The sequence below is a fragment of the Apteryx mantelli genome, chromosome 26 (genome assembly GCF_036417845.1).
Source record: "Apteryx mantelli isolate bAptMan1 chromosome 26, bAptMan1.hap1, whole genome shotgun sequence".
Lineage (NCBI taxonomy): Eukaryota > Metazoa > Chordata > Aves > Apterygiformes > Apterygidae > Apteryx > Apteryx mantelli.
This window is the reverse complement of record NC_090003.1, coordinates 7,486,205-7,512,007: the sequence shown is the minus strand read 5'-3', so window position 1 is coordinate 7,512,007 and position 25,803 is coordinate 7,486,205. Positions and strand designations below refer to the sequence as shown.

The 25,803-nt window shown below is 37.8% G+C and overlaps 2 protein-coding genes across 6 annotated transcripts in view; one reads left to right on the top strand and one right to left on the bottom strand.

Annotated features, from left to right (window-relative positions):
• Positions 1-25,803, top strand: part of LRRC38 (leucine rich repeat containing 38) — a 96,432-nt gene that overhangs the window by 9,163 nt on the left and 61,466 nt on the right. The window lies entirely within an intron of this gene.
• PDPN (podoplanin) lies at positions 7,723-24,084 on the bottom strand. 4 transcript variants are annotated; one of them, XM_013940007.1, is made up of 6 exons: positions 23,813-24,084; positions 12,934-13,019; positions 12,490-12,619; positions 10,320-10,355; positions 9,704-9,815; positions 7,723-8,942 (listed from the first exon to the last, which is right to left on the bottom strand). In XM_013940007.1, exons 1-6 carry the CDS (start codon positions 23,880-23,882, stop codon positions 8,936-8,938), a joined length of 441 nt encoding a protein of 146 aa, XP_013795461.1. In that variant the 5' UTR covers positions 23,883-24,084; the 3' UTR covers positions 7,723-8,935. The 4 variants fall into 4 exon arrangements, with proteins under 4 accessions (XP_013795461.1, XP_013795462.1, XP_067167076.1 ...); XM_013940008.1 differs by having other exon boundaries at positions 9,710-9,815; XM_067310975.1 differs by having other exon boundaries at positions 9,714-9,815.

Here is a 25,803-nt window from a genome sequence, read left to right as displayed (position 1 = left end):
TATCTTTTAAGGGCTGTTTCTGGATCCTGTGTCTCCTATACCATCAAACTCTAAAGCTGTGTCTAAATTGTGTGAAGTGGGTATTCTTTCCTTAATTTTTCTTGTTAGTTGGGCAAATCAAGTGTTATCTGTGTCTGTACTCAAGAATGGGTTCATCTCTGCCATTTTCAGGCTTCTTTCTGTTAACCTCTATTGCTCAAGTGAGATACCCTGAACGAAGTGAAAGCAGTATAGTAGATCTAGGCTGACCAAACGCTCTGAAGTACAATATTGCTACCTGAACATTCACAACCCTAAAATTAAAGCTGCATTTTACTTACTGCTGCATGTCTGAGTATTGCAGGGATTAAACAGAATGTCTCTTCAGCAGTTTTTATGCCAATGTCTAACAAGAATGTAGAACTTAAGATAAAGTTGATATGATTTATGAGCAATAAAATGAGACTTTTCCAGGACCCCATTAAAATCTACATGTCTACTCTTGTCTTTCCAGCAGAATATGCAAAAGCTTGCAGACACTCTTTAAAACAGTTTTTCCTGGTGTCCTCTGCTATCTCATTATGGAGGGCTGCCATAATGTCTAGCTTTTGCCTAAGAGATAGGACCATATGAATATAATGCCAGGTGTACTTTATGCATGCAGGAGACATACTACAATGCAAATGGACAATGTAGCTGCAGAATCAGTTGGGTATAGGCAGGAAAACACTGAAAAAAGCTCTCTGTAGATGTCTGTTCTTTATTTCTCAGCAAATAGCATCCATAGTAAGTGCACAGGGGGGGAAAAAAAAAACAAATTTCACCAAGACAAACTAGTGTGCTATATTGTTCCCAGTTCATGTGCTGACTGCTTGTTCAGCTCCTGCATGCCTTTTTCCAAAATGGCAGATAGGAAATGAGGAAGAACTGACATTCCTGTCTCTTCCCCTGCATATACCTGCTGAACCTGCTAATTCTTTCCCTGTTTCCTGCATGATATGATGACTCAAATGTTATGAGGCAAAATATCCACAGGACTCTGAAGTGTGGTATTTGAGGATAATGCAGTTCCTGATAGCAGGAAATTGCTTCCTAACTCAAATGAGACATACAGTACTAGTTCCCAAGAACAAGATAAGCATAAGTATGCTTGAAATTGCTTTGTTAGAAAATGTTCAGCCCTTCCAGAGGGAAGGGGGAGGTGTTAAATTAGGTTTGTCCATTTCTAGTTGATTTAATGCAGTTGCAGGTCAGTGTTGCCTTTAAGTTGTTACCAGATGGCAATGTTATTTTGTAGAATAAATTAAAGGACTTATTCAGGAGGAGAATCTATTTCCTTAAAACATCAGTAGTGTCTGGTTCTGCACAGAGAAAAGGAATTCTTCATGAGGAATAGGACTGATTATTCCTGTAGCAGGTTTTTATACCACTTCTCAAAATCTAGAAGTAGCTTCTATTTTTTTTACCCAGGTTTTATAGGACTGGCTGCTGCATTGCATCACTATCAATCTCACCATGCTCCCTTTCCCAGTGGAAGATAAGGTTGCAATCACTGTTACTGCAGTGTCTTCCTGGGTTATCTTCCATCTGGGAAACTAAACTTGGTTTATGCCAGCATTGCTATACAATCTCTGAAGGAAAATGTCCAGTTGTAAATCAGATCCAGAACATGAAAGATTCAAATCAATTTGATATGATGACTGGATAATTATTATGCTTTCAAGAAGATGTGAGCCATGAAAACACCTCTTCCCCTTTAGCTTTGCTAAGACACAAATTCCCACTGGACTGGGGAGAGGATGTGCCAAAACACCTGCTATAAAGTCCATCTTTATTGAATAAAATAGTTTCATTTGTGGAAAAGTACAGGCTAGGATTTTATGCAACCCTTAATTAAGAGTAAGGAGAAGGTCTGTGTACAGCAGCAGTAAGTCCATGATGAGACATTACACAAAGTATATTTAATTCTGGTCTGCACTCCCTGTTAAAATCTAGAAAATATTTAGCAGAAATCATCACTTCATGTGACTGAATTCTTGCATGTTACTGAAGTTTTCAAAGCTGGCTGCCTAGTTTGAGGACCCTGTTATGTATTGATGTAAGTGCTAGATTAGAATTCATGAGTAAGAATTTGGTACCCTTGTTGCTTAACTACAGTCTTCAGGGTTGAGGTTTGGAAATCAGGGTTGTAGCAAAAATATGTTAGAAAACTGAGCCTAGAAAGGATCATATAATAAAAGATGAAAAAACTTAGGAAACTCAGAGGGTCTTTGTTAAAAGACACTTTTTGCAAGTCCATTGTTTCATTTTTAAATCAATCTGGAAATACAGCTGAAAATGAGATTTTAGTGAGGAAAATTTCAGTTCTCTTCTCCCTACTCAATTTTCCACATCTTTTTTTCGGGATGGTACTACTTGGTTTTAAAATTTCAAAATCAATCATCCTTGCCAGCTGCTTTTTGGAAACAGAACACAACCTTGAAAATGCATGGAATGTGCAGCACTCCTTGCCTGTTAAGACACTAGCCAATTTAGCATTTACAGGAGTCTGAAAATCTGCCTTTTCCAGCCTGGAAGAGCCTAACAAGCTACTTGATTGAATGGGGATCTTTGTGTTGTAGTCCAACTGTTTGTTGCAGAGTGGTGGGGGCTGTGGGTTTGGTCTGATGCCTAAATCCACAAGGCCTGGACAAAGACACATGGCTAGTGTGATGCTGGGTTTATTTATACATAAATGGCCCCATGCTGCAGCTGTGAGATGTACAAAGCCATAATTCAAACTTCTTATTATGGCACCCAGTGTTAAGTTACACATTCACTACTAAATTCTATGTCCATCAGTAGCCATCTAACAAAACTAGATGCTGTGAACTTGAATATGATTAATACTTCAGTTTAGAAAACCATCTGGAAAAGGATGGTGATGGTTAATCTAATGGTTTGTCCAGTTACACAGATGAATCTGAATAGTGATAATGTCTTCAGGCATAAAGTAGGCCAATTGAAGCTTTAGCTTTAAACACTAATGCTTCAATGGTATCTACTGTACAAAACTTCAGATGGTTGAAGAGTGTCTTAAATGGGGAGTGGCTTTTTATAGGATTAACATTAATGGGAGAGCATATTTCTGACCTAAGGGTTCTTGGCAGATTAAGTAAGTTGCTTTCTTCCTGTGTCATTTGTTGCTACCTGTATGTACCATGTTAAAGAATTTAAAGGCTTATATTACCAATAAAACCTATTGAGGAAATCATTATTTCATCTGTAATAATACGGTTCTGTGACAGGACTAATGTGTAAGGCTTCCTGGGTTGATGGCTTTTTCCTTTACTCATGATATCATCCTGGGCAAGTCACTTAATCTGTGTATTATACTCTCCTTCTGAACTGGAGGTGGTACTTGCTGTTCTCAGTCCAATGATATGTCAGTGCTCTTCAGCTATTTGAGGAATTTACAGAAAGTGTTGATGTGCCAAGTTGGACTTTCTCTTTTGTAATGTACATCTTAGTATGCAGTTAAGTAAAGAGAACACTTGCAATATCATGCTACAGGTACTTAAAAAATAGAAAACTGTTGGCATTGAAAATAGCAATTACTGGGCATTTTAATTTTTATTTAACTATTAATAACACTTTTCAGATTTATAGAAGTAGTTTGAGATTTCCTTATGAATTCTTCTGGTGAACACTTCATGATTATTGCTAGATTCATGGAATTATTCATTTTTTGACATTTTCAGTTTTCACAGCAAGTTCTTTTCAGTTCTTATGGTGAAAACATGCCTTATGATGAATGCTTTTAAGAATAGTTGTATTGACACCTAGAAGTGTTATAAATATTAATGCATCAAGTTGTCATTGCTCTAATGGTATGCTACCTCCATATATTTTTCTCACAGACAAATAAGGGGACAATTATGTTTATGGTTTTTTTAGTGACATCTGACTTTTTCACAGGAAGCCTGGTGCCGGCTTGTCTGTTGGCGAGAGCCACATTCATGACTCAAAGCCAAGCTGCAAAGGGAACATTACTGTTACAAACTATAAAGGAATGAGCATGATCAGGAATAAGAATTAACAGCAGCAAGTGTTGATATGTTGAATGTTATTCCCTGTGAGTAAAACCCTAACCTGGCCATCTGGTCAAAGCAGGGTGCTGTCATTTCCTGATGTGCTCTTATTTATAGGAAAACCCCTGACCTTGGGGGCTGGGTTCTGCAAGCATGTATACTGTTCATAGATTTCAGCTACGGCGGTATTTGCCCAAGCCAGTGTGCTGCTTGACTTGCAGTAAAGCAGAAAAGATCCAGTCTTGCATCTAAACTCCACCAAAAAACATGGAGTTTGTGTATTAAACTTTATCTCTGAGGTACTGAACTAGTAATGGAATGATAGGTTTTCTAGAGCCTTTTTATTCAAGTTGGTGAAAGCTAAATCATAGAACACTGCTGTAGTTCACACAGAGAATAGAGACGTCCTCATAAATTCTTAGAGGTTATTCCTAGAGCTCTTGTATCATGAAGTTAAAAGGAGTTGCATTAGGAATTCTTCAGTAGCATAAAAATACATTAAAAAAAACAAAGCTTTTCATGGAGAAGTCATTGTTTTTTGAGGTTTATTTGAAGGTGAATGGAATGTTGTTCTACAGCTGAGATTTCTAAGCACTGAGACAGTATGAATTGTCAGAACATCAGGTGTAGCAGTGCAGAAGCGGGAGTTGTCTTGATGTAGACAGAATAATCAAAATGGAGGTGTTCTGATTCTTCAAAGCTGTCACTTTCTCTAGCCATATACTGAACATCCAGTACTCCAGCTGGTAATCAGAAGGGGATTAATATCTTCACACTTCTGCAAATTCAGATCTAGTAAATGCAAGTCATGGCCAGTTTTAAATGCAAGATCTACATGCTGTCAGGCCAGGATTTGTACCAGTCCTCAGGGCTTGATCCGACTCAACTGGAGTCAGAGTTGCCTAACCTAAGTTAATTTTGTATCATCTTTTAAAATAACAGAATTCCCAAAGTTTCTTGCCACCGGTGTTTCTGGTGCCATGCACTTGTTCTTTCCTGAACTTCACTTGCAGAAGTTTTCCTAGTACATAAATCAGAAGATAAAGAGTCTAGCTGACAGTACCAAAGTTGTCAAGGGATAGACTGTGGAATTTCTCCAACACCTGCAACAATGTCAGCAATGATCTTGTCATTTAAATGTACTTTATTTTGCTAACTGTGCATGTAGCAGGTCAGAACTCAGTGCTTGATTGTTGGTATCAGATGTTAAAAGGAAGAAAAGCCCATCAATTAAGTGGACAAATAATCTGATGTCTAATTAGGTATTTCAAGTTGAAATATTTTCTTTTCCATCAGAATACAGCATGAAACTTACAGTGAAGCCACCAAAGCTGGAAACTTCCCAAGCCATATTTTAATGGAGCATGGGCCATCTGCTTAGGGGCTGACTTCACCTAAGACTAATAAGCTTCTTTGAAGGGCAGAGTCTAAAGACGCAGTTAATTCCAGAAGACTTAGGTAGTTGGTGTGTCAGGTTAGAATAGCTCTTAATGAGAAATTCTGGTGTAAGAGCAAAATGCAGCTTATCTGAGCAGAATGCAGGTTGACTGAGTCTTCCTGCATCATTCACAGAAAGCTTCACAAAAAGGTGGTCTGCTGTAGTGCCATGCCTATTTCAAATAGGGTCTTGTTACTTTTGGCTTAATGAATATTTCTCCATATGGAAAGTCTGGTTCAGAACTGGCACAGAAGGGTTTTTATGGCTTTTGTTATTTGCAAGTTAGTGGTGACTGAGCTGGTGCAGTGGAAACTGGTGACATCTGTGCTATGACCTGGAATGGTTGAATAATTCATAATTCCATATAGCATACACTTGGTCAGGCATCAAGTGCATCTTACAGGGTAGTCTTTAGTACAGAAGATATTTTTAAATTTGAAGTAACCAATTGCTATTCTCTTACTGCCACAGTAAGAAAAAAGCTGAACTCATGTGAAATCAGTAAGACTACATGCATTTCAGCTAATTCATAGTAGTCATACAAGCAAGTGTCATGGGACAGTCCTATGTGAAACTCAGTCATAATCTTTCAAAAACAATGGTATGTATGGACACATTAGCCAAAGTAGTCTGGTCCCCTTAAAGACAATAACAAAGTACGGAATAAAACAAAGGATGCTAGTGGGGAAGTTAAATGATAAACTGTTTCTAGTTGAGACAGACAAATGCCTTCAGCGGAGCTGAGTCAAAGGAATAGGGAAGTATGTCAAGGCCTGTGTGTACCTTGTTTCAGGGATGGGACCTCATGTGAGGCTGCAGTCTTACAAGTAAGCACTTTTTTGAAAGATAACAGCTTCAATGTACCAGAACTTTCAGAAAAGATCAGGTAAACTGCATGACACACTAATGAGTAATGCTACAGAATGCAATGAATCATAGGTAAAAACTGTACTGACACTTAAGTTAAATGACTTTTAAAAGTAGATTAAACTGGTCCCATGGGTAAAGCTCAGACTTCAGTAAAGGTAGTTTAAAAATTTGGAGCCTGTTTGCATCCTACTTCAAGGGCAAAACCCTGGCCCCAGTAGTTCAAAAATGCCTAATACCAATTTAGCATTACTTGGTAAAGAACTGACTTAAAATATGCACTAGGCCTGAACTTGTGTAATAGACTTACACAGTACATACATGGTTTGTACAGTAGTGGTGTTAATTTTCCTTCAACTTGGTTTTATTTATTAAACTTTGAGTGTAAGCAAGACAAATGAAATTATGCTGGAGGTGACACATGAATGTATTCAGTTTATTCCATGGTATTATATTACTGTCAGTAAATGCTAGGATACATGCTTTGATCTGAATTGTTCTGCATCAGACTAGTACTTAACCCCAAACATCTGACCAGAAATTCCTTAATGCTAGTGTCATCTGTGTGGATAACAACATTCTGCATAGTTTTACTCTAGAGTAACAATCTGAATCACATTGAAAAATGTGCAGACTCCCAAAATAGATTAAGGTATACTTTCATTTCATTGTAAACTAGCTGCTCGGGTACTGCTCAGGATATGGTGAGAAAAGAGTATTCTAGAAGAAAGCCAAAACTTCTTACTTTAGAATCCTCCTCTGGTAAGGAGGGCATTCCAGGTAAAGATTAGCTATCTCCAGTTGCTGAAAGTATACTTAGTGACAGTGAGCTACAAACCAAATCCAAGTATGTCTGAATTCTGATAGTAACAGTCTAAATCCAGGCTTCAGAAAATCAGACTTTTATAGATGGGACAGGAAAAGCATACATCTAGATATCACAGCCTTCAGATCCAGACTAGAATCATTCTCAGCATGGGCTGGTCTGAAGACAGAAAAGCTTGTGGAAGTTCAAGCTAACAAGATCCAAATGGAGGCTTTCATGATGTGTTCAACCTAAACATTGCTCAGTTGCAATGTTTACTAATTGCTCAACTTGCTTCTTACTCTTGTTCCTTTTTGTAAACTCATCAGAATCACTACAAACTGCTATTAACCAGAGTGCCCCACTGCCTGAGCTCGAGATGTCCACTTGACAGGCTTCTGAATTTTTCTCATGTGTTTAGTTTTGACCATTGAGATTAAGAAAGTTACATTTCTTTGATAAGAAATGTATCAAATATTTAAGTCTCAGAATGGCGGAAGCCAAGACAGAGGTAACAAAATACTCAGAAGTTAAAGGAAGTTTAAAAATAGCATGTAAAATGCTTTTAAAAGTTTGACATAACTTTTTATTTCCAAAGCTCAGACTGATATAATAGTTCATGGCACAGAAAACAGAAGAGCAAATCCAAATTGACTTGTTTATTGCTCATTGACAATGTGAATTATAGCGATTTCATACCAAATGTGAGTGCCTTAAGTTTGGAAAACATGATACACTGCAGCTGCTTGGCACAGTCTTTTCTTTGAACTCTGCACATTTATGTAGTGTTGCATTAAATATGCCATAATGAAAACCTGTAGAGTTCAAAGACACATCTCATTAATGTGTTCTGATCTAGTGTTATACAATGTGTGATCAAACAAGTCTGCTCTGCACTTAGAAAATGAGACAAATATAAAGAAAAGTGTATGTTAATTCAAAAGCTTCTACACATCAGAAGTAACTGGCTAGTGACCCATCAAAAGTGGGTATATTCCAAGCACCCTTTAATTCAGGATGTGTATTTCAATCCCTATGCGTCTCTGCAACAAGAGAAGACAGGAAGTTGTTAGTGTAACAGTGAGATGAGCAAGCTTTTAGTTGGTAGGTCAGTTCCAGCTGGGTCTACCACACCTTGGCATGCAAGTATCAAAAGCAGAAAATCAGTATTGATAGTGGGAAGACTTAGGTCCTGATATGTAATTTGTTTATGAAATGTGAAGATAATTCAGTCTCTCTGAAGCTCATTCCTTGTCAGTAAGAAATTTCATATCTTGCTAAACTATACATTAGGTAGATGAACATGCCACAAGCACTTCAGAGCCCTGAAGGATACAGTAGGCTATCTTGACTACTCAGTGAGCTTAAGAGAAAAGAATTTGGGTTTGTGGTTTCTTTTTTGAGAGAAATGGATAAAATGCAGTGTAAGGTTTGCCTGCAGTGCTTAAAATCAAGCTAGCATGTGTTACCTGCAAATCACACTTTGGATGTATATCTCTTTGCTTCTGTGTTTTTTCTTATTCCTACTACATAATTTTCATTTCCTCTAATATATTCCTGGTTAGTAAATCCTATGAAGTGTTCCATGTTCAGTAAGTCTGTAAAAATAGTCATTTGGAGAGTTGTGTGGGATCCCCATAGATCTGAAGTTCTTCAACCGTGCTTTCCATGGATCATCTTCTCACACAAATACAAGAATAGTCTCTAGTGCTTATAAAATAAGAAGCACTTGTATTTACTGGCATAAAACGGCATGATCACTTGTTTCAACTATTTTTAGGGCCTGTCAAAACAAATAGGAAAAATAGGAAGACATTATTTTTTGTGGTTCATGGAGTTAGCCAAATGTTAGTTATGATCTTTCCTCCCCCTCCCTGTCTTTGCTGTTGCCTCTTTACTTCTCTTCCCAGTTCATGTTTTCTTTCTCCTATCCCAATTACTGTAAGTACAACTTGTTTCCTGCCCACTGGCTAACACTGGGTGAATAGTAGCTGCTAAATGTAGTGTGGGGTTTTTTCCTTCTGAGCTTGCAAAAGCACTTAGCCTGTGAGTGGACTAGTCAATCCTGCTGGTACTAAAATAGCTTCCAAAACTATTTGAAGTAAAATAAAGACCACCTGTCAGGGTTCACATAGTATCCAGCACTTTCAGAACTTGGTCCTATAATACTTTGTAGTGAATTTCCACTCTGTGGAATAGACTAACCTCAAACCCATGCATGTTATGAGGACATGCACACAGTATCTGTGAGATTTCAAAGTATGTGAGGGTGCTTTAGAGCACTAGCAGCTCCTGCTGAATCAAGAGGCACTGTATAACAAAAGTGGGTATGTCTCACTTTGTCAAACTGGAAGTATTAGGAATTTTGAGTGATACCTGTGACCTTGCTCAGAGAATGATGCTTGTTTGATTTTTAATGGAGAGACTCAAATGGCTATTGAATCCAACTGTTTATGGGTTTGTCTACTACTAGAATTACTAGAACTGTAAAGACTCGCTTGTCTTCAGCTACACCCAGAAAAGCCTGATTAGTAATTTACTTACGAGTACCTGCCTGACATTTTCCTTACAACAGCAATTATGATTCCTGCAAGGATTCCAACTGCTACTATGATTCCAGTAATGATTCCAGCAAGTGCAATTGTTTCCAGACCACCTGAGCAAGGAAATGAACACTGTTAGCATGTTGTGCACGGAGTGCATGGAAAACAGTGGTTACTGATAGTACAGATGCTTTTCTGCTGCATCTCAGTCCTTGGGGAAGACTTCCTTGTAGCTTGTGAACTCTCAAGTAGGCTTTGTAATTCAGTCTGGCACAAAGGCTAGGAATAAAAAACATACTGAAAACTTGCTGAAGTCACTGGGTAAGCCTGTACAGTGTACTGAGACTTGCAAAGCCATCCTCATTTTAAGGTTCATTATCTGTATAGAGTACAGGCCCGTATATATGCCTTCATGTTGAAGGGCTCCCTTTAGATGGTCTTATGGATACAGCTCTTGTTAGGTAACCAGGTGAACAGGGGGAGGCAGATCAGGGAGCATGTCATGGCTCCTCCCAAAATTCCTCTCCAAAAGTAGCATGGATATAACTAGTGGCCTCTAGAAGTGTTATCACCTGGCAGTTAATTTTTCTTGCCCTTATAATCAGTTCTTTTAATACCTTTTTCAGTTGCATCTGGTTCTCTACCTGGTCCACCTGCAAAGCCAGAAACAAAATAATTATTTAGATCCTTTTGTTTCATATCCCAATTCACACTGCTATATCCTAGGTAAGCTTTTAACTACATCAGTGGTATGAGGGCCATGTAATAATAAGTTGTTTCTCTGATAGAGTGAGCAAATGAAATTCAGAATCGTAGTGAAAAGAGCTCAAACAGTTAAGACAAATTAAGATATAAGAGTGATTGTGACCTATACCTACTAGTGAAACTTCAGTCTGGCCACATCAAGATCAATAAGAATATACCTGGTGTAATCTTAAATTAGAAATCAGATTTTAATTGCCTGAGGAATAGTTTTACAGTAATAAAACTTTTGTCCTATTCTTGGTGTATTTGGTAAACTGTTCTTTATCCATTTAGAAAACTTTTTGTCTGTAGAAGTTTCTCAGGTTCCTTATGCAGTTTTGTTTATGGAAACTCGTACAAAATCTGTTCAGTACATGTCTCCAACCAGTCAATAAATTTGTAGCTGAGTTCCCAACACAGATGAAATAAAAAAGCTCCTCTTACTTCATTAGTAGTACCTCATCCCAAATGTTTTGTATATCCTTTAGAAGAAGTCTAAAAATTCTACCTGTAGAATTCAAATCTAATAGCCATAACTTCTATTTAACAGTAAGCAAAGATAAGAGGCCCACACTCAGCAGACAAGCAAGTTGGCAAAGGAGATAAAAGCACATACACTTTTAAACAAACTTGCTTGATCTATTGGGGGATATGAAACTGTTGTAGAGCATGGAAACTTCATAAGGAAGCTAGCCAAAGAAGTGTTTGTGCATAACTGTTGTTTAGAGCTAATTGGTTTGGGATGCTTAGGATAGAATAAATATACATACTGCAGGACTTCATAGAAATACATCTGCCACCAGATTTGATTTTCCAGTTTTGAAGGAAAGTCTGCATGCCAAAAGCAAACTGACTTGAAACCTGGCATTCATGTGGCTTAATTTCAAAGTCACTAATGAATTCTGATAGGTGAATCTGACAGATTTGTGAGCCATACAGAACTTTTCAGTGGGGCTTGTAATCTGAGTTTTGAGTTTGTTCTTGAAGAAAGCACACTGAGGAACTGTTAGCAATAGCTACTGCTGTTAACTTAGAATTGGAGAAGCCATGCTTCATTTACTTAGATGCCACAATAAATTTGCAATTAGCTATAAAAAACTTGATTCCTAAATAAATTGGATCTAGAAAGTGACCGGTTGATTCCTGAATAACTTGAATCCAGGAGGTGACCAGAAAGAATAAACGTAGGAGGGCAATATCATATTACGTATGTAGTGACTCCTTTAGTCATTTTAATGCAAGATTGATTAAACTTGCATCCAGTCATTGATATTGTTACAGGACTGAGCTACTGGAGTGGAAATGAGGTGTTTGCACTCTTACTATTTATTGGTGTACACACAATGAATCAGTAAGAGCAATTCTGGTTCTAAAGGTGCTCTGTAGAGCATGCACACTTTATTGTGCCCAAGCATTCTCCTGTCTACAATCCAGCACAACTGTGCTGGTACTCAGCGAGCTGTGTGCAAGACAGCTAAGCAGGCATAAGGTAAACAGGTCAGAATATCTCAAACCTTTTGCACCAGTCTGTTATTCATTGACTACTGTATTGATATAGGTCCAGTTCTTGTTTGTGCATGACAATTTGTGTATCTCCAGGGAAGCTAAAACAGACAACCTAGCAAAAAATCCAGAGGGGAACTGTATTGTTAGTTTTCTGCATTTGAAGATCTTTCAGTTTGGGCCAGCCAACAGAATTTTATGGTAGCTTGTATTACTTGACTTGCATAAAATCAGAGACAGCTTCATCTGAAAAAGTGAAGGCTTCAGAGAGCTACTGACCTGTCTTGGGTTAAAACTGGCAGTGTGGTGATGAACTACATGGTTTGGTTTTTGGTTCCTTGTGTTAGCACACATCTCTTACTAAGTTAAGATGTTAAGTGATTATGGAGAAGTATTATTAAATCTTCCCTTTCAAAAAAAAAAAAGCCAACCTTGAGAGCAGCTTAAATTTGGTATTTGAATTTCCCAGATACTCTAGGTGCTAGTAGCATCATAAGATAAATAACTTACAGTATATTAAAATAGAATGATTTTTTTTACCTTCATTTTCAGTGGTAGCTTCGTAATCAGTAGAATTCTCACTGTCTTCGCTTGAGAAAACTAAACTTTCTGTGGTCATCAGTTCTCCAAACTCCAGGAAATCTGTTACACCGTGTAGTTTTGTGGGCAGCTAAAAAGATTGGGCAAAAAGCAGAGGGGGGGAAAAAACCTCAGTATTTTCAAAGTAAGCATTTGAATTTCTTGGTCTGTCGGGTGCCCTGTGGATGGATTTTTAGCCTGTCATCTTTGTGCTGCTTGTGCTGAATGACCAAAAAAATCAGTGAACTGTTATGTCTGTCTTGCTAGAAACTTTTTAGAACTCAAAGTTGTCCTTTATTTCATTGCTAAAATCACAGGGATCATTTAAAATCTGAGCCACAAGATAATACTAGGAATATAATTTCAGAGTAATCTAAAGGAACCTTGATTTAGAATGGTACTCACCAGGGTTGGTAATTCTTCAAACTCTGTGTCATTTCTGTCCCTGAAATCAATTGTTGCACTTTCTTCTCCTTCAAGAACTGAGCTTGCTGAATAAAATTTAAAAGAAAGTTAGGATTTTATTTGATAATCCCATGTTCTGGCTACTTTGGCCTCTAAAGTATGTTAAAAATGAGCCATCTATTCAGTGTTCTATCTACCTATCTGCCCACTTAGGTGTACAGGATTCTTAGGATTAACTTTCTGGGTTCTGCTATACTTGTACAAAGCTGTAGGGCAAAGAGCTTAAGTACACATCACTTAGAATATTTAAAGGTTGTGCCACATTTTGACCAGGGTTGAATAATAAACACTTTTTCAATAAAAACTTTCTTGGAGAAGAGTCTTTTCCTCCTTTTAGGTGAATGTGACTACTCCCTATTTCAAGTTAAGCACTATCTTATGCTGCTTCAAACTCCTACTTTCTAAAATAAAGAGCTTTTCCCCTCTTTCAACTCAGTCCCAGCTGTGTAACTTTTTTGAACTACCATTATTGTTTATGGGGTGTAGCTATAGTTTGGAAAACATTCATGCATAGATCTTCTAAGATGTTTTTTCTAATACTACAAACCTAATTTGCCATACTTTTGTAAGGTCTCCTTTTCTCATTCTAGACCTATATATGTCATCCCTACTCCTTGGTACAGCAAACACTTAAAATTTTGGCCTGCCCAATCCTTTGGTTTTCTTCACAAGTATGGCCAAATTCCTTCAATAAGGAAAATGAGATGGAATGAGGTAGAATGTGAAAAGTATATGTACGTGAAGATAACTGGCAGTTATGAAAACTGTTGAAAACATAATCAAATTATACTTAAGTTTCATGCTGATATAAAACTGACACATTGTGTGATACTAATGTAGTATGATATTTCTTGAGTTTCTAAATTGTCATGATTATAAAGCTAGGTGAGACTGCTAGTTACTTTGTAGCCTGAGGCATAAGTTCTGCTAATTCCAGATACTAGTGTTTAAATTTAAGCTAAGTGCTAATAATAGGCACAGACCTGAACAAAAACTTCATGCATAAAACCCTAAAACTCCTGGAAAGTTCTTACCTGGATTCAAAGTTAGCACCTGACTTCTACTTATTTCAGTGATCTGAGCAAAGGTTTGTCCAAACTCTTCTTGAAATCCAACACACCAGTTCAGTTTCTAGCACAGTGCTGAGTTACTACAAGGAAACATTGCATTGATACCCAAAGGCACTGTTAATGAGAGCCATGCTTGTTCCTTTCAAATAACAGATTTTAGGGGTTTGGGGGGAAACCCTGGATGCTAACACACTTGTGTTGACCTATGATTTATGTAAGGTAACAGTTGTCAGCTGCTGATTGATTAGTTATGACCACAAAATATCTGATTTATTTTTTCCCTTTGCAAGGTAGTTTGTTCCGTAGCACTTCTCTATTTAATGCTAATGAATAGAATTCTTTGATTCAACATCCTTTGTATCTCTGACTTGGAAAATATTAAGTGGTAAATTGGTGGTGCTGTGCAGTGATCTTGATGAGAACAGCTATTCACATGAGTTGTTTAAAAACAGGGACTTACCATACCATGTGAATATTTTATATAAGGGAAATAATATGCATGTCCTGTATAATGCTTTATTAAATATCACACTATTTCACCTGTCTTATTTAATGACACAAACATTCTCACTCCTTCTGCATTTGAATTTAAAATATTTCTGTTCTGATCTCTTATCAGAAAATAGACTTAATATTCATACCTCTAAACACTCTGCTTGCATTGTATATCATTTAAAGGCAGGTAAACAATTTTTGGTTCAGAGACTGAAAAATCAGGAAAAAATGAGTTTTAATAGACTTTTGAAAATGAAAAACAAGTTAGAATTACTTTGGATCAGCTGTGCATATATCACTTTAAATGCCCATTTTTAGTGAAAAATGTTATTTTGAACCAAAAAGCAAATGTTTAATTTTAAAAGGAGTAAAAACTTTTGTAAAGGAAAGTTTTCATTCAGAGGAGGAATGATTTGACATTTTAAATACTACTCCATTTTTGCTTGAACTCTCCACTGAATTCATCTTGCAAATATTCTTTGTTCCCCAAACTCATTTTTGAGCCAAACTGAATTTTTCATCCATCTCTAACAAAAGGCTGAGATCTTTCCCTTCTCCAAGAAACCAAACACAATAATCTAAACTTAGATTTCTGACTCCACATTTATTCAAGTAAATAGAATTTTATAAATAGGATTTTATATTTATATACCTTTATTTATAAGCCTGAGTATAGATACTTTCTATTTAAGAGCAAACAGAAGGGTGTGGAAGTCGCACTTTAGGCACCAACAGATGAAGAAAGTGTATTCATGTTATGCCAGTGTGAGGCCTAATATAGCTACCTTAGACTCTTAAGGGCTGCAAAGTCAGTGACAAAATCCTCAGCTTTGGTTTATAAAGTGATGCCTTTTAATTGTAATATTTTGATTATGGTGTATATATATGTTAATTGTAAAGAAAATTGCATTAGAGCTCAACATGAATTTTAAGGACCAGTTAAGTTTGATAATCCCTGTCAAAACTGAAAAAACATCCTTATTCACCAGTCACAGAATAAACACAGATGGAGAAAAACAATTATCTGCAGGAAAAACCCCAAATGGAAAGTGAAGTGAGTTTAGTATATGAACAACTAGCAACTCATTCAGGGAAACTAATCATACTGTTGGCATGGCAGTAGTTTTCTGCCCTGAAGAATTACTGATAGTAAAAGTGTGAAAGGAAACGGTGTCACAGAACAAGGTGTAGAGAATTAGTAAACATCACAAGCATGAGGGAGAGTGAAATAATTATTCTTTGTGTGGCAAAGATACCAAAGATCCTTGGCAACGTGACATGTAGAAGATCTGTTTTGGTATGTTGCCTTTAGTATGCAGTGGATGACAAAGGCAACAGCCCAGATTTATCTCACCTAATTCTAGATTCTTAATGGAAGTGCCAAAGTAAGGTCTGTACTTGACCACATCTCCCTCTGTTGTCAGGAGAAGAAAGGTAAACACTTCCAGAGCATACTAATGCTGTATTGCAATACAGCATGCAGAGAAAAATGATGATAAAAATGCTCTGGGAAAAGGCATCTAATTTAAGCTTCAAACTTCCTAAGCTTTAAATGAGCTTGAAATAGTGAAGAGACTTAAGAGGGAAGCTACAGCACATAGCATGTCTTTCCTTATTTCCAGTGCAAGGTCTGTTACCACTGAAGTCACCAAAGAGAATGTAAATGGGACACAAGGGTACATGTACTTTGGCCTTTAGCTGATTTCACTGATGTGGCCCAAATGTAGAAAAAAACACAGGGTTAAGTAGCACTTATGCATATGTTTTTAATATTACCTCAGAGGAGCATGTAAATAAAAGCATTGCCTCAGTGCTGTGATTGTCTCCAGCTAGTACTGCCACCTTTTCTGTTTGCGGTTATACATTGTTGCAGATGTGAATTAATCATTGCATTTCTCTCTGCCAGAATTCCAGCTGGGTACATTTCAGTTCAAAGCCCCCAGCTGCTATCAGACTGCAACTTCTCACACCAGGAGAAAATCTGATGTCTTTAAAAGTTTAATATTGCTTTGAAAACATTGAGTGGTTAAGCATCCCATGACCCACTTGTGGAAAGATGAGCTCACTACTCATTGTTATTCAGAGTGAGGGTTTACTAGAAAAACCTCTTAGGTTTGCTTTCAAAGCACAGTGGTTGTGTTGGGCAGGAGAGTGAGTTGTAAAACTTTTGGCCGTTAGCATTTCTTTCAGGTATCTCCAAAACCAACAAAGATGCTTTTGAAAATGAAAAATGTTGGAGGATCATCTTTCTTTCTCAGCAGTCTGAATAATCCCAGACACCAGTGGGCAAAGGCAGCCTTATATCCATGTTTCAGCTTATCCTTGAAACAGGAAGCCTTCAAAATGGAATGAGTTTCAGTCCCTGAGATAAGAGATGAGTAGGTGAAAACTGCTAGCCTTAAAGACTTCTCCAGAACAGCAAGATACAGCATTTAGTGGGACTGGTGACTTGGGAGGTATCACTCTTTCCTTTGAGATGATATTAAACTACCATTAAGCTAGTCTGTTAGATTTGACTGATCAGGGTTTTTCAAAGTCTGTTTCTTAAACTATTACAAAGTGGCAGTGCTTGAAGGACTCTGCGTGTGCTAGCCGTGCTGTTCTGGCCATATTTTATTCAGGATTTATGTTTTGATACAAGAATTCCCTTTCTGAGGAATCATGCTTCACTTTTTGACCTTAATTTGGTTGTGAGCAAAGTGAGTCTTGCAGTCTCTCTCATTATTGGAATCTTGTTCAGGCTTAGTTTGGTAACTTGTGTTGGTGGAAGTATAACAAAAATGTGTGATTTGATAAGATAGCTGCCTTTTGAATACATAACTTCTGAGCAGCAGCTCTCCAGTTTTGAAATACAATTTTGTCCATAATTTGGCTTCATCCTCAATTTAAACATACTCCAGTCAGGCCCACAACCTCTTTCATCAGCTTACTTTTATCTGAAGGAGTAGCTATCTATTTTTTCCTACTATGACAATTGCTTAAGCATTTTTAGGAATTAAATGTGAGTCCCTTTTCTTATGAATTGGTTCTTCAACACTGCCAAATCCAGGCACTCAAATATGAATAAAGCTACAAAATTTATCAGGCTAATTTTGAAAACTTGAATTTGAGGAAGAACATATACTGGCTTTTTATTTACATTCTGGATTTTGAGCCTTTGGACAGTTGTATTTTCAGACTCTTCAAAGGCTAGGAGTAGTTTCTTAAAACAAGGACTGAAATTCTCATTTGTGCCTATGGCTCCTGCAAAATTCATGACACTTGCAGTATCCTGAGAACTTGGTATGATTGGCCTGTTTGAGGCCACAGTATTGTCCTTTTCCCTTTTTTATTTTATTGTTGTTAATTCTTTTGGGGAGTTGAGGTAGTACATCATGCAATGATAAGTGTTCTGGGATATTAAGTGTCTAGACTTTGTTTTGTCCAGAAGAAAGTACATACGCTGTCTAAATCTTGAAGCGCCTACTGCCTGTTCTGTATATGAAGATTGCCAGACTTTTCTTTGTATAGTGAAGGAAGCTGAATGACAAAATACCATGAACTTGGAAAAGTGTCTACCAGTTAAACAAGGCTGTGATGCACAAGGAGAGATTTAGTTAGGCCTTTTTCAGAGCACGACTGACTTTGTTCAGCTACTCTGTGTAGCTCTTGATGACATTTTGCTGAATTGTCAGAAACATTTCCTGTGGTCACCACACCCTATTGCAGATGGTTTCTATTGCTGTGGCTGGTTTAGCCAAAGGAATAAAGCCAGGATTTAAATCTACAGTGCTGAGTGGCAAAGAACAGCTCAGCTGCTTCTAAAGTAATTGGCATGTCTTCTGAATGTTTCAATATTATATTTAATAATGCCCATACATGGGATACCCACAGAAAAACAAAATTTTTTAACTGGGGCAGATGTAGAGTAAAATTTGCAGTTCAAGAGCTTGCTATATGCTCATGACCAATAGGCAAAGGTCTGAAACAAAGCCACAGGAGAAAATGGTGATAACTTACTAAGCTTTTTCTATTATGCAGGATAAAAGTCAGTCACAGAACTATGGATATTAAGGAAAGGTTAACTCCATTATGGGCTATTCCTTTGCAAAAAATTCCTTGTAGAACTAGGGATAAGTCTTCTCAGTTTTATGCTTTTAATAACGTTGCTGTGTAAATCTGAGATTTCTTGTCTAAGTACACTGGCCTCAGTTGCTATCCCATGAATCTGGCTGAAAAAGAATTCTTAATAATGGATTTTGCTGCCCTGTGACCAGTGTGCCCTGTTTGTGATCTTACTAGCAATACCTTGTTTTCTCTGTGCAGTAAGGATTTGAGTGGGGCAACAAGATTGGAGATAATGTGATCAAGGTGTGAGTCTCTTGCATCATTCCGTTAGTGGCACCTAAAACAGCAGCATTACAGTGCTTTGTGTTTATCGCTGTGTGGCTGGAAAGGTAGGAGTGTTGGAGCTTAAACTTCAAATGAGCTCAGTTTCACAAGGAGAAAAGTACAAAACAATTTTGTGTAACGGACAATCTGTGTACAAATACAGGGATATGTGAATACAGATGAAAGGAATTAAGAAATGACCCCTGGTATTGTAATGAAAGAAGGTTTTCCCTGAATCACTTCCCTCCCAAAACTCTGAGGCTGTAGACACATGCCCTTTTACAGCTGTCAGCTTGAAGAGGTTACTTCCTGTGGTGGCTTATCGCCACCTTCTTGATGAAGGTTACTATCCCCTTATATCTGCCAGAGGAACTGTTTGCGCGATCATTTCCTAACTCATCTGCTTGAAATATCCGTGCTAAACACTACACCTGGAAACAGGTTATGCTTTAATTTTGTTCACACAATGATTTTTCACTACTTGCTGTATATTGCCACACAGCAAGGGAGATGTTCAAATACATTTAGTCTGACATTCATATTAGCTAAGAACATACTAGCTAATATTTGGATGTATTTGAGTTATGAAAGCATTTTAATATGCGCTGAGAATGAAGTGTATCCCCTTTAAAGATTTAGCAGTAGCTTGTGTGCTACTTGGGTCCTCCTAAGAGTGCACATTGGTCTGAAATAGTACACACAGCTGAACTGTGCCTTTGTAAAGGATTTTTTAAATGTAATTTATGCTAATTAACAAATAGGAAGATGGAAAAACATGAGGCAATGATAAAGCAACATGAGAATGTGTGGTGTCAAGCTTCTATTTCCTTTGAGAGTATTTGGCCAGGCTTCTGAGACAGTGAGTTGAAAATAAATAGTAAATTTGTTTCTTATTTTCCTCATATTTGTCTCTAGCACTTCCCAACATTCCTTTTACTCTCAATCCTACATCCTGTTATGAGAGAGTGTGTACTGAGCTGTGCACCACATGGCTCTGAGTTTTGCTGCAGCATTAATGTAAACTGAGGGTATGTGTGCACACAAATCTGCGGAGGCCCTTTCAGAGGCTGCCTGCTTGCAGCATGGGTCTGGGATGTTTCCATCCAGTAGTCCCCCCCAGCTGCATCCAGACAAAAAGCAAACAAACCACCAAAGCAGGCATGTGGCTGAGACGCACCATGTGTTACAGATAGGCAGACAGTAGTCATTTCTGTGACACACGTATGGTTCGCCTCAGTGACACAAGGAAGAAACACTGCACACTTCTGTTGGAGCCCAACAGCTTGCATGCTGTGAACTAAGTTTTCTTTACAAATTTTTGATTATCTACCTTTTAGGTAGATTATCTATTCTTTTATCTCATTAGGGTGTCAGCTGCATGTCTCTGCAGCTGATTTCCAAGAGCTAGATCTTCTGGGGTTAATGCATGGGCTCAGTGGAAATGGGTTTACAAGAGCTGAGAATCTGGCCTCGCTGTTTCCAGTTTTCACTATGCAACCTGAGCTAACAAAGGGTGCACTTGTGAGTTCTTAAATGTGAAGGTTTCCTTCACTTGTAAAATTACATAGATTCAAAAACTTGCTTTTTAACTCCCAGATTTGAAGTGGATGGGCAAGCCTCTCTCCCTTCCCACTCAAGAGAACAAAACAAATTACGTCTATATAATCTAGTATAGTCCTGTTTCATTTTGAGACTTGCTTAGAGATATTACCTAGTATTTGCATCTGGTTAAGAGCAAGCACATGGACAGTTGCTACAGCTCAACTGACATGTGGTGACTTGTTAACAATCATGTTAATTTTTGTTCATGTTATGTGACAGCTACTAGAGTAACCTCCTTATCTGCAATGATGCTCATACTCACACCATAGGTAAGGCTTCAAATTATGAAGTGTTTTGCCTGTGTAAAACACTTGAATGCTTGCACTTTTCATTGATTAATGCTGCTCTGGAAAAACTTCAGGCCAACTTCCATTTCAACTCATTTGATCTGGCTCTTTGTGCTAAGATTTGCCTGAGGTTTTTGTACACTGAACAGGATTGCAGAAGGATGAATGTCTCCATTAATCATTTCAACAGTAAATACTTCAGTCTAGAAAGTCATCAGGGTTATATGTAGAATGCTCAGGGCTGTTTTTGGGTGGTAAACATGACAGGATACTTGGCTATTTTGGTCAGTCTTTAAGCCATGAAGAGTTAACACAAACAGTGTACATTATTTTTAAAGTGGTGTAAAATTTGTTACTGCTTTCTGGATTTTTGCTAGGTTCTGCCATTAATTTTGTTTGGAAATTCACTTGGAAAGAGGGAAATGAGTTAAAGTCAATTATCTTCTCCATCAGTATTGTATTTTGGGCTTTTACAATTTTGTTCTGTCTTGCTTTACATGGTCCAATTAATAGAGCATTTATCCTTTCCACTGGAAAGCAGGTTGACTATGGGACTGAAAATTCCTGTTAAGATTAATGCAAAACAATAGGAGACTTTAACAGAAGTCTTCATTTTCAGTTAACTGATTCAGATGTAATTTGTGGTGCTGTATATGAGCAAAGCATGTTCAGGCATTACTGACTTTTCCCTTAAGATTCATAGGTTTTCATTAAAATGCTGTTCGTAAGTTGACTGATAGTTCCAAAAGGATTATTTGTTCCAAACTCCTCCTCTTTGAATTGCCAAACAGTGAATTCAGTCATTGATCCTAGTTGAGCACAGCATTCTTCCCCTTCAAGATAGTGATCCGCAGTTTGACTAGTTGCATTAGTATCTGCAGCATCTGAGTCGCTGCAACTTTATGAAAGCCAGAGGTGCAGAAACTGTTTCAGGACAACTGTGAGCCAGAAAGACAACTGAATAATAGTCCCCAAAATGGGAACTATGTTCTCTATCAAAACCTGCTTTTTTAGATTCAGTCTTGACCAGAAACTGGAGTGACCAGATATAACACAAGGGTAGCTGCAGATTTATTTCTAGTGTGATCAGAAGTAAGAGATATCAGAATCTGGTTAGGAGACTTTCTCAAAACCATCCAGGCCAAATTGGCTGTCCCAGAAGTTCAGGTATCTGTAGATACTTCCTCTCACTGGCCAGTGCAATTACTGAATGCCAATGGTGGCATTGTCTATTCTAGGTCTGTTCTAACTCATAATTGCTGATGGTTATTGGCAAACAGCAGAGTGGAACACATGGAATATATTGGAGACTTGTATATGTTACATACAGAGTCTACTTTCCTGGGGTACCCATAGGAAATTATCCTAATGGCTGGCCCCACTTCAAGAAAAATCATAAAGCCTAGCTAGAGACACACAAACAGGCAGCCAGAGAGCCTTAAATACTGTAAGCCAAGTTCTGGATCAGTCCATGGAGTTCAATGCAGGCTACACAGGCCATAAAACCAAGTTAAATATTGCAGGCAGGAAGTATTTTAACATTTTTCTGGCTAATAGGGTTTCAACCTGATCATTGCTGGGCTCCTTAACTCAGCAATCAGGGGAAATGTGCTTTAAAATTTCCCCAAAGCCTACAGATGAAAGAATCTTTTTCCTGTATTTTGATATCCTATAAACTCTGTAAGACAATTATATAAAATGATGTCTTTTTGCCTCCTTTTTAATGGTTGGAAATTCTAGTATGTTAAATACTGGTGCTTTTTTAAGGGTATGCTGGCTGGGAAACAGCAATTTGAGCCCTAACTGTTTATCCTAGAAAGCCTAGAAAGCAATGCTTGAAGTGTTTGCCTAACATCTCTTGATTTTTAGATTGCTGTGAAGTTTTGGAGCAAAACTCAAAACTCTAAGCCTTGTATTCTCACATACAGAAGACCAAGAATTCCACTTAAAAGTCCCAAGCCAATATCCACCTGTAGAGTAAACTGGCATGCCTCTGGTATTTCTAACAGTGGTATTGATTGTCACCAGGTCACATGTTTCAATTAGGGTCTGAAAATCCAAATCAGTCCAGTAGATTTTTGGTTTGGAAAACTGATGGATTGAGTTTCATGTTATTTTCAGAAAACTATTACTTGCAACAGGGAACACCAGTGTTCTGCAGCAACAGTTGCTCTATTCCACTGTTGCAGGAGTCCTGAGTCCGTTGCCTGCTGCCAATTTGTTCATATTGATTCAAATATACAGGAAGGCTGAATTTGATTGTGATGGTCCTAGAATAAAGTACTGTTCAGGGTAATTCTGTTTGCTGTTGATTAACCAGACTTTTCCCCTTTATTTTTAGATACACTCTTAGGCATAACTTTAAATGTATTTTATATTTTTCTTATAATGTTTAAAGAAATAGTTTGCCAAATAAACTTTTCCTGAGTAGGTACCCAGCATGTTTAGAATCTGTCTTACATAATAATTCTTCCTGTTTAATAGATTCCCTCGCATGTATTGCTTATGACTAAGTTAGTATTAGGAAAACAATGGATAGGGCTTGAGCTCTAAGCTGTTGTAATGCCTCAAAGTACAGAAGCTAACCTCTTGAATGGAAAGAATTGCAAAGATTTATGTGATTTTCATAGAGTTTCACCACCTAAATGTCAGTTACAACTAAATTATAGCTTGCAGTCTCCTTTGCATATATTACATAGTGAAACGAAAGACATTTCCAAGAGCTGCTGATGTAATGCCTTCACTGACTTCTCGTAAACTACTCCTTCCCTTGCAGACGCACAGAAAGTCTTTTTTAATAGAGCATAACTCTACCAACCTGAAAGCTTTTGACATCTCTCTCCTGATACAAGCATAGTAGATGCTCAGTAGTAGCTATGAATTCAAAAGGAAGCTTATAAACAGGACAGAGCAACTATATTGCGTACAAGCAAGCACAGAAACTGTTAATTATGTGGAATCGCTGGAAATAATCTTAGTCAAGCTTTTTCTTACCTTCTTCGGCAAGTGCTATGAAAGGCATGCTCCCCAGCACGAAGATGACAATCTGAATTTTAATAAACATCTTTGCTATGGTTAGAGATTAACTTTTCAGTCCTGAGACCAGATGGATTCAATTTTTTTTAGAGGCAGAGGAGAGTTGATTTCACAAAGTAGTCACTGCAGAAAATGTTTTGGTATTTGAAATATTCCTTTAAGGGCAGGAAAGTTTTTTCCCAGATGATAACTATAGAGCTAAAGAAAAGTAACGGAGTGGAGTCAGCATTTTTTTCTTTAGCTAAGGGGTGGGAGCATGTCTAAGGTGGTCTCAAAAAGAAGAGTTGGGCCCGCCCTCCACACTCTGTTTGGTCAGTACTAAAATTATGACCTCAGCCCAGGTTTAAAGTTACAGGAGCTGTTGTGCATTTCAGAAGACTCTTATTTAGCAAAGGGGGAAAGGGTGTTTAGCCAGTGCAAGATGTTCAGGGACCTCCCTCCCTTTTGCAAAGTATCCTTAAAAATATTTAAGGAGCAACACTAAGGACATCTTTTTTTCCCCTGTTATTTCCAGCAGTGAACTGAAATTTTTTTAATTTCAAAGTGAGCCCCCATGTTTATCTGAATAAATGTGGTAATAAATGTGCATTTAGGGATACTGAAATAGTTTTAGAAGAGAACATTTAATTCTCTGGTAAATACTGTCTGAATTTTTCTGTGCATGTCTCTCAGCTTGTATGTCCTCAAGTGACACCCTACCTGTGCTCTAACATCTGCCCACAGACTTGCAAGCACTGATGTGCTAATTTCACTTTACAGAGATGGAGGATTTTTCCTTGCAGTGTATAACAATGTGTAATACAGTTGTACAATTGTCTGTGCAGTAGTAGGTTTTTCTTGTATACATTTCTGTGGATCATCAAATAGCATGTATGCAGGGCTAGATTAACACTTCCTACCAATGTCAAACAAAGATATCAAAGTTTATGCTCTCAAATAAGGTCATAACACAGGCTGGGGGTAAAGCAGAGCTCTAGGAGCAATGATTTTTGTTAACTCTTTTCTGAATCTGCCCTTGTCTTGGGCAAGTAATAATTTACTGATCCTCACTTACTATTTAAGGATATTGAGGTTTAATCAGCCCTAATGTGAACTAACTATACCAGTGTTGTGTGGTGTTAAGCAAGCCCTTAAACTACACCATAACGCAACTGAAAGCCCACAGCAAAATCTATGTGAGAGCAGTTGCCCCTCTTTCGAAAGTTCCCAAGAGACCTTCTCAAGCAAAGGAAGCTGGAGCACGGAATGACAGGCTGGTGTCCCTTGGCTTGGTGCAAGTTGTCATTTGCTGACAAAGGAAGACATTGCCTGCTCCAGCCTCATGGTAGAGTGGAGGAAATCTGTGGCCTCTGATCTTCTGCTCCCATGGTTTGTGCTTTAGGTCCTGCAGTGCTAGGACAACTGACTCTGAAGCAGAGCAGCTGAAGTATAGATTTGTTCCCTTTCTGCTGACCATTTTGGAGGAGGTAACCTCTGCAGAAAGGTGCAGCAGACTTGTAAGAGAGGTTGTCTTTTAAAAATATATATGTATATTGCTAGGTTGTTTTGCTCAGGGGGTGTGAGTCAGCTTTCATTAAGACCCCACAACACTTTGGGATACAAAGCAGCAAAGCAAGTCTAAATGTAAGCAGTGATACAGTCATATAGAGGACTGTAAATGGAAAGTGTGACACCTTCCATAAGGCTTTTGTTTACTTTTTAAACTAGTATGTGCCAAAGGAATTTGTTAGCTATCAATTTAAATTATGGTGCCATAACTGTGTTCTTTGTTGCATCTAGGACCAGTAGGAGACTAGAATGTAAACATGGGAAGTCAGTGTTAATGCAAAGAGGTAACAGGCATTATTGGCTTATAATCTGCAGGTAACCAATAAAACAAACATTCTTGTTGCTAAATTTCAGCATGCCTTGAATCCTCTAAAAATCTGGGATTAGTTGTTCCTGGATAA